The sequence below is a fragment of the Papio anubis genome, chromosome 2, assembly GCF_008728515.1.
Source record: "Papio anubis isolate 15944 chromosome 2, Panubis1.0, whole genome shotgun sequence".
NCBI lineage: Eukaryota > Metazoa > Chordata > Mammalia > Primates > Cercopithecidae > Papio > Papio anubis.
In genome coordinates, this window is record NC_044977.1 from 86,874,315 (window position 1) to 86,887,210 (window position 12,896).

At 41.3% G+C, this 12,896-nt stretch overlaps 1 protein-coding gene across 15 annotated transcripts in view; it reads right to left on the bottom strand.

Moving 5' to 3' along the window:
* The window catches only part of CACNA1D (calcium voltage-gated channel subunit alpha1 D), a 327,018-nt gene that overhangs the window by 154,119 nt on the left and 160,003 nt on the right, over positions 1-12,896 (bottom strand). For all 15 annotated transcript variants that reach the window (XM_021934314.2, XM_021934311.2, XM_021934308.2 and 12 more), the window contains one exon: positions 4,137-4,279. In XM_021934314.2, coding sequence (XP_021790006.2) covers positions 4,137-4,279 — 143 coding nt within the window. The remainder of the gene's footprint in view (positions 1-4,136; positions 4,280-12,896) is intronic.

The window sequence follows — 12,896 nt, forward strand, 5'->3', positions numbered from 1 at the left end:
GCAAGGGTGAAGATCAGGATGAGACCAGAACTCAGCAACTGAGTCAGAATGAGAGGAAGGTACCTATGGAGCACACCAGTTATTTGAGCCAGGGTCTTGAGGCAAAATCCCAGTGCCCCCAACAAAACTACGTATTTCAAAGGGAGATTCTCCAGGAATGAGGGAGGTGGGAGGGGCAGGGGGAGGGTTGAGAGTGATTTGAGCCTTGTTAAGTTTGATGCTGGTATTACATAACATTAAGGTAGATGTGTCCTGAAGCTGAAATGTGGTCTTGAGAGACAGGCACTTGAGAAATGACGATTTCTGGCCTTGTGAGGTGGCTCACGCCTGCAATCCCAGCAATTTGGGAGGCCAAGGTGGGTGGATCACTTGAGGTCAGGAGTTCGAGACAAGCCTGGCCAACGTGATGAAACCCCATCTCTACCAAAAATACAAAAATTAGTTGGGTGTGGTGGTGTGCGCCTGTAATCCCAGCTACTCGGGAGGTTGCGGTCGGAGAATCACTTGAACCTGGGAGGCGGAGGTTGCAACTCCAGTCTGGGGGACAGAGCAAGACTTCGTCTCCAAAAAAAAAAAAAAAGGAAAAAAAAAAGGGAGAGAGAGAGGGAAAAAAAAACGATTATTTCCTACATTTAAAACTTTTGCTGCCATGGAGGTCTTAGCAAGGCAGGGTCTTGCTGAGTCTGAAATCCTCAGACTCAGAAACATTACTTTCAATGGCAAAAACCACAATTACTTTCACACCAACCTAATACAAGCTACCCATGGAGTTATACTCAGTGCCACAGTGTGGGTAAGGCTACCCATCAAGTGAGAGAAAAAGAGGTCATGAAAAGAAGGATGGGGGCAGCACTCAGGATTAGGATTGGGTCTGCAGGACCAAGGGAATGAGGGAGAATGGGCAGGAACCCAGAACCTGCCCTGGAGACCAGGCCTCCTGACCCTGCATTGGTGTCCCCCATCTTCTCCATGGCCCCGTGACCTCAGCACGACTGTGCTGCTCCCTCTTTTCCTTCTTACCTTCTCCTTCCCTGTCCTTCCCTGTTGTCTCTCTACCTTCAAACATTCCCTCTTCTGCTATCACCTCACTTTCCCAATACATATTCAGGAAAAAAAGAATGCAAGAAGCTGAGATGCTTACATCAGAAACCAGAATACAGCAAGCAAAGAGAAGACTTAGCAATAATGACAAACCTTTACCGTGATAAGCAGCACAGGAGGAGGCAGAGGACAGGATGGTGAGGGAAAAGCAGTAAGAGGATTTCAGACTCAGCACGACCCTGACTTGCTACAACCTGTATTACAACTAAAACCCTGGGTGCTACACCTTTGGATATGTAAATGTCCACATGGTTTTTTCAAAAATGATCAATTAGGATGATTTTCAATATGTTTTTCCTCCTACAGAGAACACATGGAAGGGAAAAGACAACACCCGTTCCAATCCCCATGGCCAGGTTTCTATTGTTGTTTTGGTTTTCTTGAGACACCAGTGGGCCATGCAAAATCAACCCCCAGCAGTTAGCTCTTCTAAATTCCATGGCAGTAAGCTTTGCGAATATTTTTTACATTTAGAGTAACTACTGTATTTCAGATTGGTCACATTTTAGGAGATGATAAAGTTGTATCCGACTGTGAACATGTATACTTTATTGCATTCAGCTCCTTTGTACATACTCAACATGTATGGTAGATCTCAGTGGATCCCAAGGGACTCTAGTGAAGGAGGCAGGAGTGGGAAGAACACCGGGTCAGGAACGTGGAGATCGTGAGTCTGGTTCTGTCTGGCTACTCACTAGCTGTGAGAACTTACACAAGTCACGACCTCCAACAGACCTCAGTTTCCTGTCTAAAAGATGCAGGTAGACCAGATGATCTTTAGGAGTCTTTTCCACTTTGATAGTCTTGAACTTTGATAAATGTTTCCCTGTCCAACACAGAAGGACAGGGAAAGAGAAGGGAAGAAGTTAAACAGCGAGCAGCACAGTAGTGCTGAGGTTGCCGTGGAGAGAATGGGGGACGTCAACACAGGGGTCAGGAGGCCTGGTCTCCAGGGCAGGCTCTGGGTTCCCGCCCATTCTCCCTCAGTCTCTTAATGTGGGTGGTTAAGAACTCCACAAATGCCTGATTCACCACCTTGTGAAATACATTTATGTTTCACTGAATGAATATATATTTCCATACACACATGCACACAAAATTATGTCTTACAGAACAGTCTGGATTTTCTTTCGCAGGGACTAAACAATTCCAAGATAAGTGTAAACAGTCAAACATTCCTAGACATTTTTAACAACTTCGGGTACTAGAGAAGTAATCAGCAGGCCACGGCTGCCAACCAGCATTAGAAACAGCACATCCGACAACCTCTGATCCCTTCCTTCAAAAGCCTGTTTGAGTTTGATGAGAGACTGGGATGTTCCCTACCTAGATGGTTAAAAATATAAGCTCAAAAGTCCTCATGCAAGACTCAAGACTCACACTTTTCCCCGCTGACCTGCGGGAGAGTTAAATACAAATCTCCCTATCAAATTTCAAACAGTGATGTCTGTTGGTGAAAGGAAGAAATACAGTTTAAAACGAATTCTCAAGAATATCTAGGAGCACTGCACTAGTTGATTAGTAAATATCTCATTAGCCAAGGAAGCAAACACAACACTATGTGAGTTCGTGGATTTTTCACTGGCTAGAGGCTCGCACGCACACACGCGCACAGCCGCAGCCCGCAAAGTCTGCATGCAGCACGTACCATAGGCAGGCTGTCCTGTTATTTGCTCTTTGGGGGAGAAAGCTGTCGTGGTTACTTTGAAATTAGATTAAGCTATAACAACTAAATCTGGAAGAACATGTTTGCTCACTGAACTTCTCATGTAATCGTGTTACGCTTAACAGAGCCAGTCATTTCCAAGGTATTTCTGTTTTTCTCAATTGATTCCACACAGTTCTGTGGTTTTGACTTGTGCTGATCTTTTTCAATGAAAATAAATGAACCATCTGGAAAAACAAGTACACATAAAACACTACTTCCTACATTTTAAAATGGTAAATTTGGAAATTTTTTTTTTTTTCCAGAGGATTTTTGGTGCATTTTAAGTGCCAACAAATTTAATAAAAACTTCATGAAGAACTTCTGGAGAGGCAAAAAATGTGATCTGTGTTCTTCTGATGGCTTGATGAGTTGTGAAAAACAGGCACAGCCTGCAATCCCGTATTCCTGCTCAGAGGCACCAGCCCTCAGAAAGGTGTTAGGACTTCTACCCATGGAAGTGCCCAACACAGGAGTCCTGTCAGGGGCAGAGCCCAGTGAGGCAACCCCAAACGCCTTATGGAAGGATAAGAGGCTGCAGCCGTTGGCCAGGGCACAGACAGGGCATCTGTTCCAACTCAGGTATGATTTAACCTGGCCTGGAGGCCTGGAGCCAGAAGCCCACTGGGGCCTGGCACTGAGCAGTATGGTAGGGCCTAGTGGCTAAAACTCTCTCTCTCACTCACTGAGAGCCTCTGTGCTCCAGACATCCGTTAGGGGCTCTCCCTCCATCATCTCATTCTGTTCTCACAACAGCCTTCAAGGCACGTGCTCCTGTGCCCTGTACCCAGCTGAAGCGTTCATCCTTTCCCCCAGAGCTGGGTAGCACCGTTTCTGAGAGTAGAGGAGCCAGTCACAGTTTCCAGGAGTCCATCCCTCTGGTGCTCCCCACTCGGGGAAAAAAAAAAAAAAGGCAGGCAGCTGAGTCCTCCAACACCCTCATCCACAAACACACTACTTTCAGAGGGGCAAGCCTGGGAGTGGAGGAGTGGATGGCAGCATGTCGCCAGAGAGGAAAAATAGACCGGAATTAAAGGCCTGAACCCAAGGTCTCACCCCAATGCCTTGTCTTTCTGCAAGAGAACATTCTCTCGTCCACAAAATCCGAATGACAATAACTGCCACCTGTCCCCCTCTCGGGGCTGTCAGAGGGATCCAACGTGACAGTGCAAGCCAGAGTGTCCTGTCAACTGTGAAGGAGGCCACAGTCATCCGCTGACCCCCGGCTGGCACAGAGCAACTCACCTCGAAGCACCAGTCAATGATTCTGAGACCCACCTGGAAGGAAAAACCAGCACACTCCTGACTCTAGGAAACAATAAGTGCTTACTGGGCACTCCTGACACTAGTCGAAGTGGTCGCAACACTCGAAAGGCACGGAGGGCTTTGACATCAAAGCCTCCAGACTTGCCGCTAGAGTGGTTCCCGCCTTCTGTTTCTTTGGTTAATTGTTCCAAAATTACACTAAACAATCTGAAAGAAGAGAAAGAGAAAGAAACGTTAGAGTCTGTCACCCCAGGGAAGCGAAACAGGATGATAACCGTGTTATTTCTGAACAAGGACTAATTCTGTATGGCTGCTGCTTAAATCAAAGGAAGACAAAGACGAGAACTGGGCTGTGGAATTGGAATACAGATGACTCCAGCTCCAGAATGACTGGGACAGGGATTAACCTCATCTGGTTTTATCGCAATGGAGCAGCAGAGAGCAAGTCTGTTCCCAAAGAAGAGGGGACTCCCTGGGAACCCAATGATGACAAGTGGAACTGCTGCAAACTGCAATGACCACAGTCGTGTTGGTGGCTACCATTCATGAGCACTGCACATACATTGTCGCATTAATTCTCACAAAATGTTACGCAGTAGGAATTAAGAACACCATGTTACACATGAGAAAACAAACTCAATAGGAATAAGTAGCTTGTCCAAGGTCACAAAACCAGCAGCAACACATGTAAAGGCAGGCCTGTGGACCCCTCTAGAACGTAGGTTCTGTAACAGCAAGGAGTTTTGGTCTGCTCTGCTCATTTGTGTATGTGGTCTATTCTAGTCTAGAGCCTATTACAGTATCTGACACATAGGAAGTACTCCAAAAACATCTGATGAATCAATCAATGCATGACTTCAAAGTCTCACATCTTAATATGTCATACGTAGTCAATGTAGTCACTAACACACATACCCCAACCTTCACCTTCATAGGGATATCTGGATGATGTAAATCACAGATACTAAGGAGCTGTGCAAAGGCTAACGGCAGTTATCTAAGGTAAGGTATTAATATCATCATTCTCTCTTTTGAAATGTGAATAATATTGTACCTGGCAGCCACAATAAATGTTGTCCTAGTCTTAGAAGGTTCAGATAAAGCTCTTTTCAGGCAATCTGCTCATCTAACAGTTACTTTTCCTCTTTTAAATAAATATTCTTTGGAATTATTGCTCATTTTTCAGAGTAAGTATAAAATTTGCCCATTTCAAACAGCATCAACTCTGGCCAATCAGATTGTGGGAATGACTGGCCCAGCAACAAAGAAAAGGTCTCCAGAGTTTAATGAGCAGACAAAGCAGAAACTGCCCCCACTGGCATGTCTCTGGGCTGCCAAGACACTAAGTCCATAAAACATAGGGTGGTCTGATGGCAGCCCTGACTGGGTATAGTTGTGTAGTTCCGAGGCATTGACAGATCAATCCTTTGTTTTAGTAACAGTATATCAATTAGCAACAAACCCGGTCTCCACCTCTACAAAGCTTCAGATGGTGAGCTCTCCCTAGTTATGACTGAGGAAACAGATCAGATTTATGACAGGCTTCTCTCTCTTCAGCATGGTTTTTACAAAATTACTGTAAATCCCTGCAGCAAGGCTAAAGTGAAAAGTCTCTCCTCCAAAACAAATTCATAGCTTCAGAAAAAAACAAAGAAAAAGAAAGAAACAAAACATCAAACTCTTCTGCAATGTGCAAGCCACAGGAATTTTCATCCCAAAGGGTTAGCAAAGTAATTTATGCAGGTAGTGACTGAAGACTGCTTTCAAGTATCCGTGTTTTGCAACATCTACTTCACGGTCCCTTTATTCCTTGTTCATCAGCAATGTCCTTGAAAACGCATGAAAAATGTCTCTCTCTTATTACCAAAGAGCCCAAGTCAGAGAGAGAAGCAGGCTGTGTTCCCAGGCAGTGCAGGGCTGCAAGGGGCCAGGGCTGGTTTCCATTCCTAAGAGTTATGAGATATTAGGGAAGTCCCTCTCCTCCTCTGGGCCTCAGTTCTCCTCTCTGTAAAATGACAAAACTGGATTTAACGACTCAGAGAATGACGTTCCACTCTACTATTCCGTGATTCTGTTCCTCACCACCACGCCTCTCCAAAAAAGTACCATGGGCCCGAAGAGATAAGGACAGGATGAGAAAGGAGTAACTGACTCTAGATTGTTAGTAAAAGTTTACCCCAAGGTGGGAGAAAAAAACAAGAAGCTGTCTGAACTGACTAAAGTCAGAAGCACCAGAATGAGGAGTCATGTTCTTAAAAAAGCTTAAGCAACAGAGCCTGAATGCTTGAAATATATCTTTATTGAAAATTTAGAGGCATGGGACAAAAGCTGGCTTAGATCAAACTTTTCTCTAAAGGAATAACTTCAGCTCTGGCAGACACACTGAGTCCTCTTGTGGTCACATTAACAGTTAACATTTTAGAAATATCAATTACTTTCTTAACGTCTTGGTTATTGGGAATCTTGACAAAAGCAATAGGTCACTGTTGACTTGGAATGGAAAATCCATTGGATTGAGATACAGACTGCAGTTGGAAACTTTAGTGAGTAGGAATTTGATTGAAACGAAGACATCATAATTCTTCTTTTTCTTTTTTAAAACCTTTCTTCCGCTCTTTGACTCCAGTTTCGTGCATATTTTAGATAAAAAATAATCTGATGTTCTGAAGTTTTTCTAAGAGTCCAGTTCTGCTTCAGTTTGCTAGATTTTTTTTTTTTTTTTTTTTTTTTTTTTTTTTTTTTCTTTTTAAATCACTTTATATTGCGGTTTAATTTATCTATAATAAAACACACTCATTTAAAGTGTATGATGAGTTTTGAAAAATGCATAAGCCTAAGTAACAAACACCATGATCAAGATAGAGAAGATTTCAACATTTCAAATGATTTTCTTGTGCCCCCTGCACAGCCTCGTGCAGAGCTTCCCTCGAAGCTCAGCCTTGAGTATCCAGTGATTGGCCGTTTATTGCTAGAGTTTTTTTTTTCTAGAACCCATATAAATGGAATCACATAGTATGTTCTCCTGGCTCATCTTCTTTTGCTCAGCATAATGTTTTTGACAGTCATCTGCGTTGTTTTATCAGCAGTTCATTTCTTTTCGTTGTTCTGTAATATCCCACTATATAAATACACCACCATGAGTTTATCCGTTCACCCGTTGAGGGATATATGGGTTGTTTCCAGTTTTTCTCTATTATGAATAAAGTTTTTTTGTGGACATGTGTTTTCATTTCTCTTGGACAAATACCTAAGAGTAGAACTGGTAATATGGTCATATGGTAAGTCTATGTTTAACACTGTAAGAAACGGGCGCACTTTTTCCAAAGTAATTATACCATTTTCCATTTCTACAAGTGGTGTATGAGAGTTCCAGTTGTTCCATATTTTGGTTAAGACTTGGTATTTTCAGTCTTTTTACATTTAGTAATACTAGTGGGTATGCAGTACTGTCACTGTAGTTTTAATTTGCATTTCTCTAATTACTAACAATGTTGAGCATCTTTTCAGATGTTTGTTGATGATCCACGTATCTTCTTTTGTGAAGATCTGTTCAAATCTTTTACCTACTTGCTTATTGGGTTGTCTTCTTACTATTGGGTTGTAAGAGTTCTTTATATATTCTGAATACAAGTGTTTTGTCAGATGTATGTATTGTGAATATTTTCCCAATCTGTGCCTTGCTTTTTCATTGTCTTCACACTGTCTTTTGAAGAAAAGTTTTAAATTTTGATAAAGTCAATATTTTCAATTACTCTTTCATGACTGGAGCTTGTTGTATCCTGAGAAATCTCTGCCTACACTGAGGTCATAAAGATTTTTTCCAATATTTTCTACGAGAAATTTCATGGTTTTACACTGCTCAAAGAAATCAGAGATGACACAAACAAATGGAAAAACATACCATGTTCACAAATAGGAAGACTCAGTATCAGTTAATTGGTCATACTGCCCAAAACAACTTACAGATTCAATGCTATTCCTATCAAACTACCAATGACATTATTCACATAACTAGAAAAAAACAATTTTAAAATTCATATGGAACAAAAAAGGAGCCTGGATGGCCAAGGCAATCCTAAACAAAACAACAAAGTTAGAAGGGTCACATTACCCAACTTCAAATTATACTACAGGGCTACAGTAACCAGAACAACATGGTGCTCATACAAAAACAGACACACAGACCAGCAGAATATAGTAGAGAGCCCAGAAATAAGGTCACACACCTACAACCATCTGATCTTCGACAAAGGGGATGAAAAAAAAGCAATGGGGAAAGGACTCCCCATTCAATAAAACATGCTGGGATAACTGGCAAGCCATATGCACAAGATTGAAACTGGACCTCTTTCTTATATATACAAAAATCAACTCAGATGGATTAAAGACTTAAATGTAAAACCCAAAACTATAAAAAACCCTGGAAGACAGCTTAGGCAATACCATTCTGGACATAGGAATGGGCAAGGATTTCATGACGAAGATGCCAAAAGCAATCACAACAAAAGCAAAACCTGACATATGGGGCCTAATTAAACTTAAGAGCTTCTGCACAACAAAAGAAACAGGGTAAAGAGACAACCTACAGAATGAGAAAAAAAATTGGCAAATTATGCATCTGACAAAGGTCTGATATCCCAACATCTATAAGGAACTCAAACAACTTCACAAGAAAAAAGGAAACTCCCATTAAAAAGTCAGCAAAGGACACAAAGAGATACTATTCAAAAGACATACATGTGGTCAAGAAGCATATGAAAAAAAGTTCCGTATTACTGATCGTCAGATAAGTGCAAATCAAAACCACAATGAGATACTATTTCACACCAGTTAAAATGGCTACTCTTAAAAAGTCAGAAAATAACAGATGCTGGCGAGGTTGCAGAGGAAAAGGAATGCTTATACACTGTTGGTGGGAGTGTAGATTAGTTCAACCATTGTGGAAAGTGGCGTGGCAATTCCTCAAAGAGCTAACAACAGAACTACCATTTGACCCAGAAATCCCATTACTTGGTATACACCCAGAGAAAAATAAACCATTCTACCATAAAGACACATGCATGTGAATGTTCACTGTGGCACTATTCACAATAGCAAAGACATGGAATCAACCTACATGCCCCTCAATACAGATTGGATAAGGAAAATGTGAACAACTACACCAAGGAATACTATGCAGTCATAAAAAAGAACAAGATCATTTCTTTTGTGGGCACATGGATGGAGCTGGAAGCCATTATCCTTAGCAAACTAATACTGGAACAAAAAAACAAATACCACATGTTCTCACTTACAAGTGGGAGCTAAATGATGAGAGCACATGGACACAAAGGCCGTTATCCTTTCTTTGTGATAATGATTTTAATAAGGTTTAAATCTAGGTTTACCTAGGTTTAAATCTAGCAACTTGCCATTTGTTTTCTATTTGTCCTGTCCTTCGTTCCTTTTTTCTTCTTCCCTGCCTGTTTTGGATTGAGGGTTTTTAAAAATTCCATTTAATCTCTACTATAGGCTTCTTAGATATACCCGGGATTTTTTTTTTTTTTTTTTAGTGGCTTCTCTAAGGCAAGTGTCAATAAATATTTTCTATAAAGTGCCAAATAGTAAATATTTTAGAATCTGCAGGCCATAGGGTTTGTCACAACTACCCAACTTTGCCATTATAACACCAAATAGCCATAGACATGACTGAATGTGGCTGAATTACAATGAAACTTTTTTGCCAAAGCAGGCAGTCAATAAAATACTTTGTCAATGGTGGGAGAAAAAAGGCTCAAACTAGATTTGGTCTACAGGTTGTAGTTTGCCAATCCATATTCTAGGGTTTACAATATACATCTTGAAGGTATTACAGTCTATCTTCAGATAGTATTTAATCATTCCAACTACTGTATAAGTATATGACAAGACCATATGCTATTTCCCTGTTCCTGTCCTTCATGCTACCATTGTCATGTACTTTATTTCTGTAGAAGATATAGGCACTACAATACATTGTTATTATTTTTGCTTTAAATAATTACCTTTAAAGAAATTTTTAAATGAGGGGAAAAATGTCTGTATATGTACCCACGTATTTACCCTTTCTGGCACTCTTCATTCTTTCTGTGTAGATCCACTTTTCTACCTCATGTCATTTTCCTCCAGCCCTGAGGAACTGTCTTTAACACTAATTGAGGTACAGGTCTATTAGTCATTAATTCTGAAACTCTGGCATGTCTGAAAAAGTTTTTATTTTGACTTTAACTCTGAAAGACATTTTACTGAGTGAGAATCCTAGGTTGACATTTTCCCCCAGTACTTTAAAGATGTCTCTCTATTGTCTTGGCTTGCATAGCTGTTGACAAATAGTCTGAGACTTTTTTTCTCTGTTTTAAGGTTTTCTCCTTATCTTTGGTTTTTAACAATTTGATTACAATTATGATGTGCCTTGATGTGGCTTTCTTCATGTTTATTTTGCTCAGGCTTTGCTGAGCTTCTTGTGAGTTTAGTTTTTCATCACATTTGGAAAATCTGGAGCTGTTTCTTCAAATATTTTTTCTGTCTCTTCTTTCTCTCCTCTCCTTCTGAGACCCCAAATATACACGTGTTAGACCACTTGATGTTCCCCCACAGGTCACAGAGGTGGTATTCATTTTCTTCTCAATCATTATTCTTCATGTTATTGCTATATGTTCAAATTCCCTGATATTTTTCCTTCTCTAGTGTCTAAGCTGAGGTTAAGCTAATCCAGAGAATTTTTCATTTTGGATATATTTTTCATCTCTTAAAGTTCAATTTTTTTAATATTGTCCCATCTTTCCTTACTATAATCATGTATCCCTTTAAGTCCATAAATGTATGTATAATAGTAGTTTTTACAGTTTTGTGAAGTCCTTCTCTAATTCCATCACCTCTGTCATTTCAGGATCTGTTTCTACTGATGGAGTTTCCTCCTGGTTATGGGTTACATTCCTTCATATGTTCCGTGTCTGGATTTTGTTGTCTTCCTTTAAACAATGTTGAGTTGTCTTCTGGCAGGCAGTTCAGTTAGCATATCAGTTTCCTTTTCTTTTTTTCTGAAACAGAGTCTCACTCTGCCACCCAGGTTGGAGTGCAGTGGCACGATTTTGGCTCACTACAACCTCTGCCTCCCAGGTTTAGGCAATTCTCCTGCCTCAGCCTCCCATGTAGCTGGGATTACAAGCACGCACCACCACACCCAGATAATTTTTGCATTTTTAGTAGAGATGGGGTTTCACCATGCTGGTCACGGCTGGTCTTGAACTCCTGACCTCAGGTGATCCACCCACCTCGGCCTCCCAAGGTGCTGGGATTACAGGCATGAGCCACCATGCCCGGCCTAGTTTGCTTCTTTTCAGACTTCTTTTCAAACATTGTAAGCAAGGGTTTCAGGTAGTCTCTGTACTCTAGAGTAGCGATTGGCAAACTTTTTCTGTAAAGGGCAGTAAATATTTAAATATCTTAGGTTTTGTGGACCTAAACTACTCAAACTGAACTATGTAAACAAATGAGCGTGCCCATGTTACAATAAAACTTTATTTATAAAAATAGGTGGCAGGCTAGATGGGCTAGGAGTTGGCCCATTGGCCACAGTTTGCCAGCCCCTGCTCTAGAACCAGTTTAGCACTACTACTAATGGCCCTGTAGGGTCTCTACTGACAGTCCAGGGTGTTCAATGAGGTCTTTCCACCCTAATTAGTCAGAATTTGAACGCCTTCTAGTCCTTTGTGAGCCCTGGTTATTATTCATTTTACAGCTCCCTGATCTTTCTCTTTTCCCTAGTAGTGGTCTTTCCTGGCCTCATGGACTCACAACTCCGTGTAGGTGTAGCTTAGCCCTTAGCCAAAACTGAAGAGGACTCTAAGGCATATTTATGAAGCTCTTTCTCTAAATAGCTCCCGCCCTTCCCATATTCTGCCTCCCCAAACTCTCGTCTCTGTCTCCTTAACTCAGTAAGACCACCATGCTCCACTTGGTTCCCTGTCCTTGTGCTGTGCTGTAGTGTGAAAAATGTCTCCAGGCAGAAATCTGAGGTGATCATAGCATGGTGATGAAAGAAATGGGGCTAAGCATCTCCATTCCCAGCTGAACGAAAACTCCAGTGGCAGAAGAGGCACAGCCAGATTATCCCAGAACCAACATACCTGCAAGGCTCCCGCCTGCCATTCCTTGACAGAGTCCACCAAATACAGGAAAGTATGGCACATATCTGCCACCTATTCATTTTGGTGCACTTCTTTTGCAATGATGCCTTAAATGCCAATGTGCCGTGGGGGTTTTGCAAAAGCTAACTTGTTTCCCACAAGTCTAACTGTCCCATCGGGCAATCAGGATCTCATATTAACTTCCTAGGTTGAAAGGACATAGGAAGGCCCACAACCAATTCCACTCTCCCAATACCCAGCAGATTTCATTTCCAATGAAAAGGCAAAAGATTCATGATAAAAGGATAATCCACAAGAAAAATCACCTTGCTCAACTGTAAAAGGCAGTTCACTGAAGTCATGAAGATGAAAACAGAGAGGCTATTTAAAAACCTCTCTTTACAAAAACATAATTTTAGGAGCAACTCACTTTACAGCTAGCATAACTAAGACTGGGAAAAAGGATATATCTTATCTTCCTACATGGGTCTTTGGTCCAAAGACCCAGCATTCCTGTAACGTGGATTCATTTTTCTCTTCCTGGCAGCATTTCCAGGTGTGGAAGGACTAAAATAACACAGGCCACTATTTTTTATTTTAACATTCTCCTTTAACTAAAACTACTGATGTCTTCTTCCTGCAACAGGATTTTGGTGGAACACCTGCTTCTCTGCATT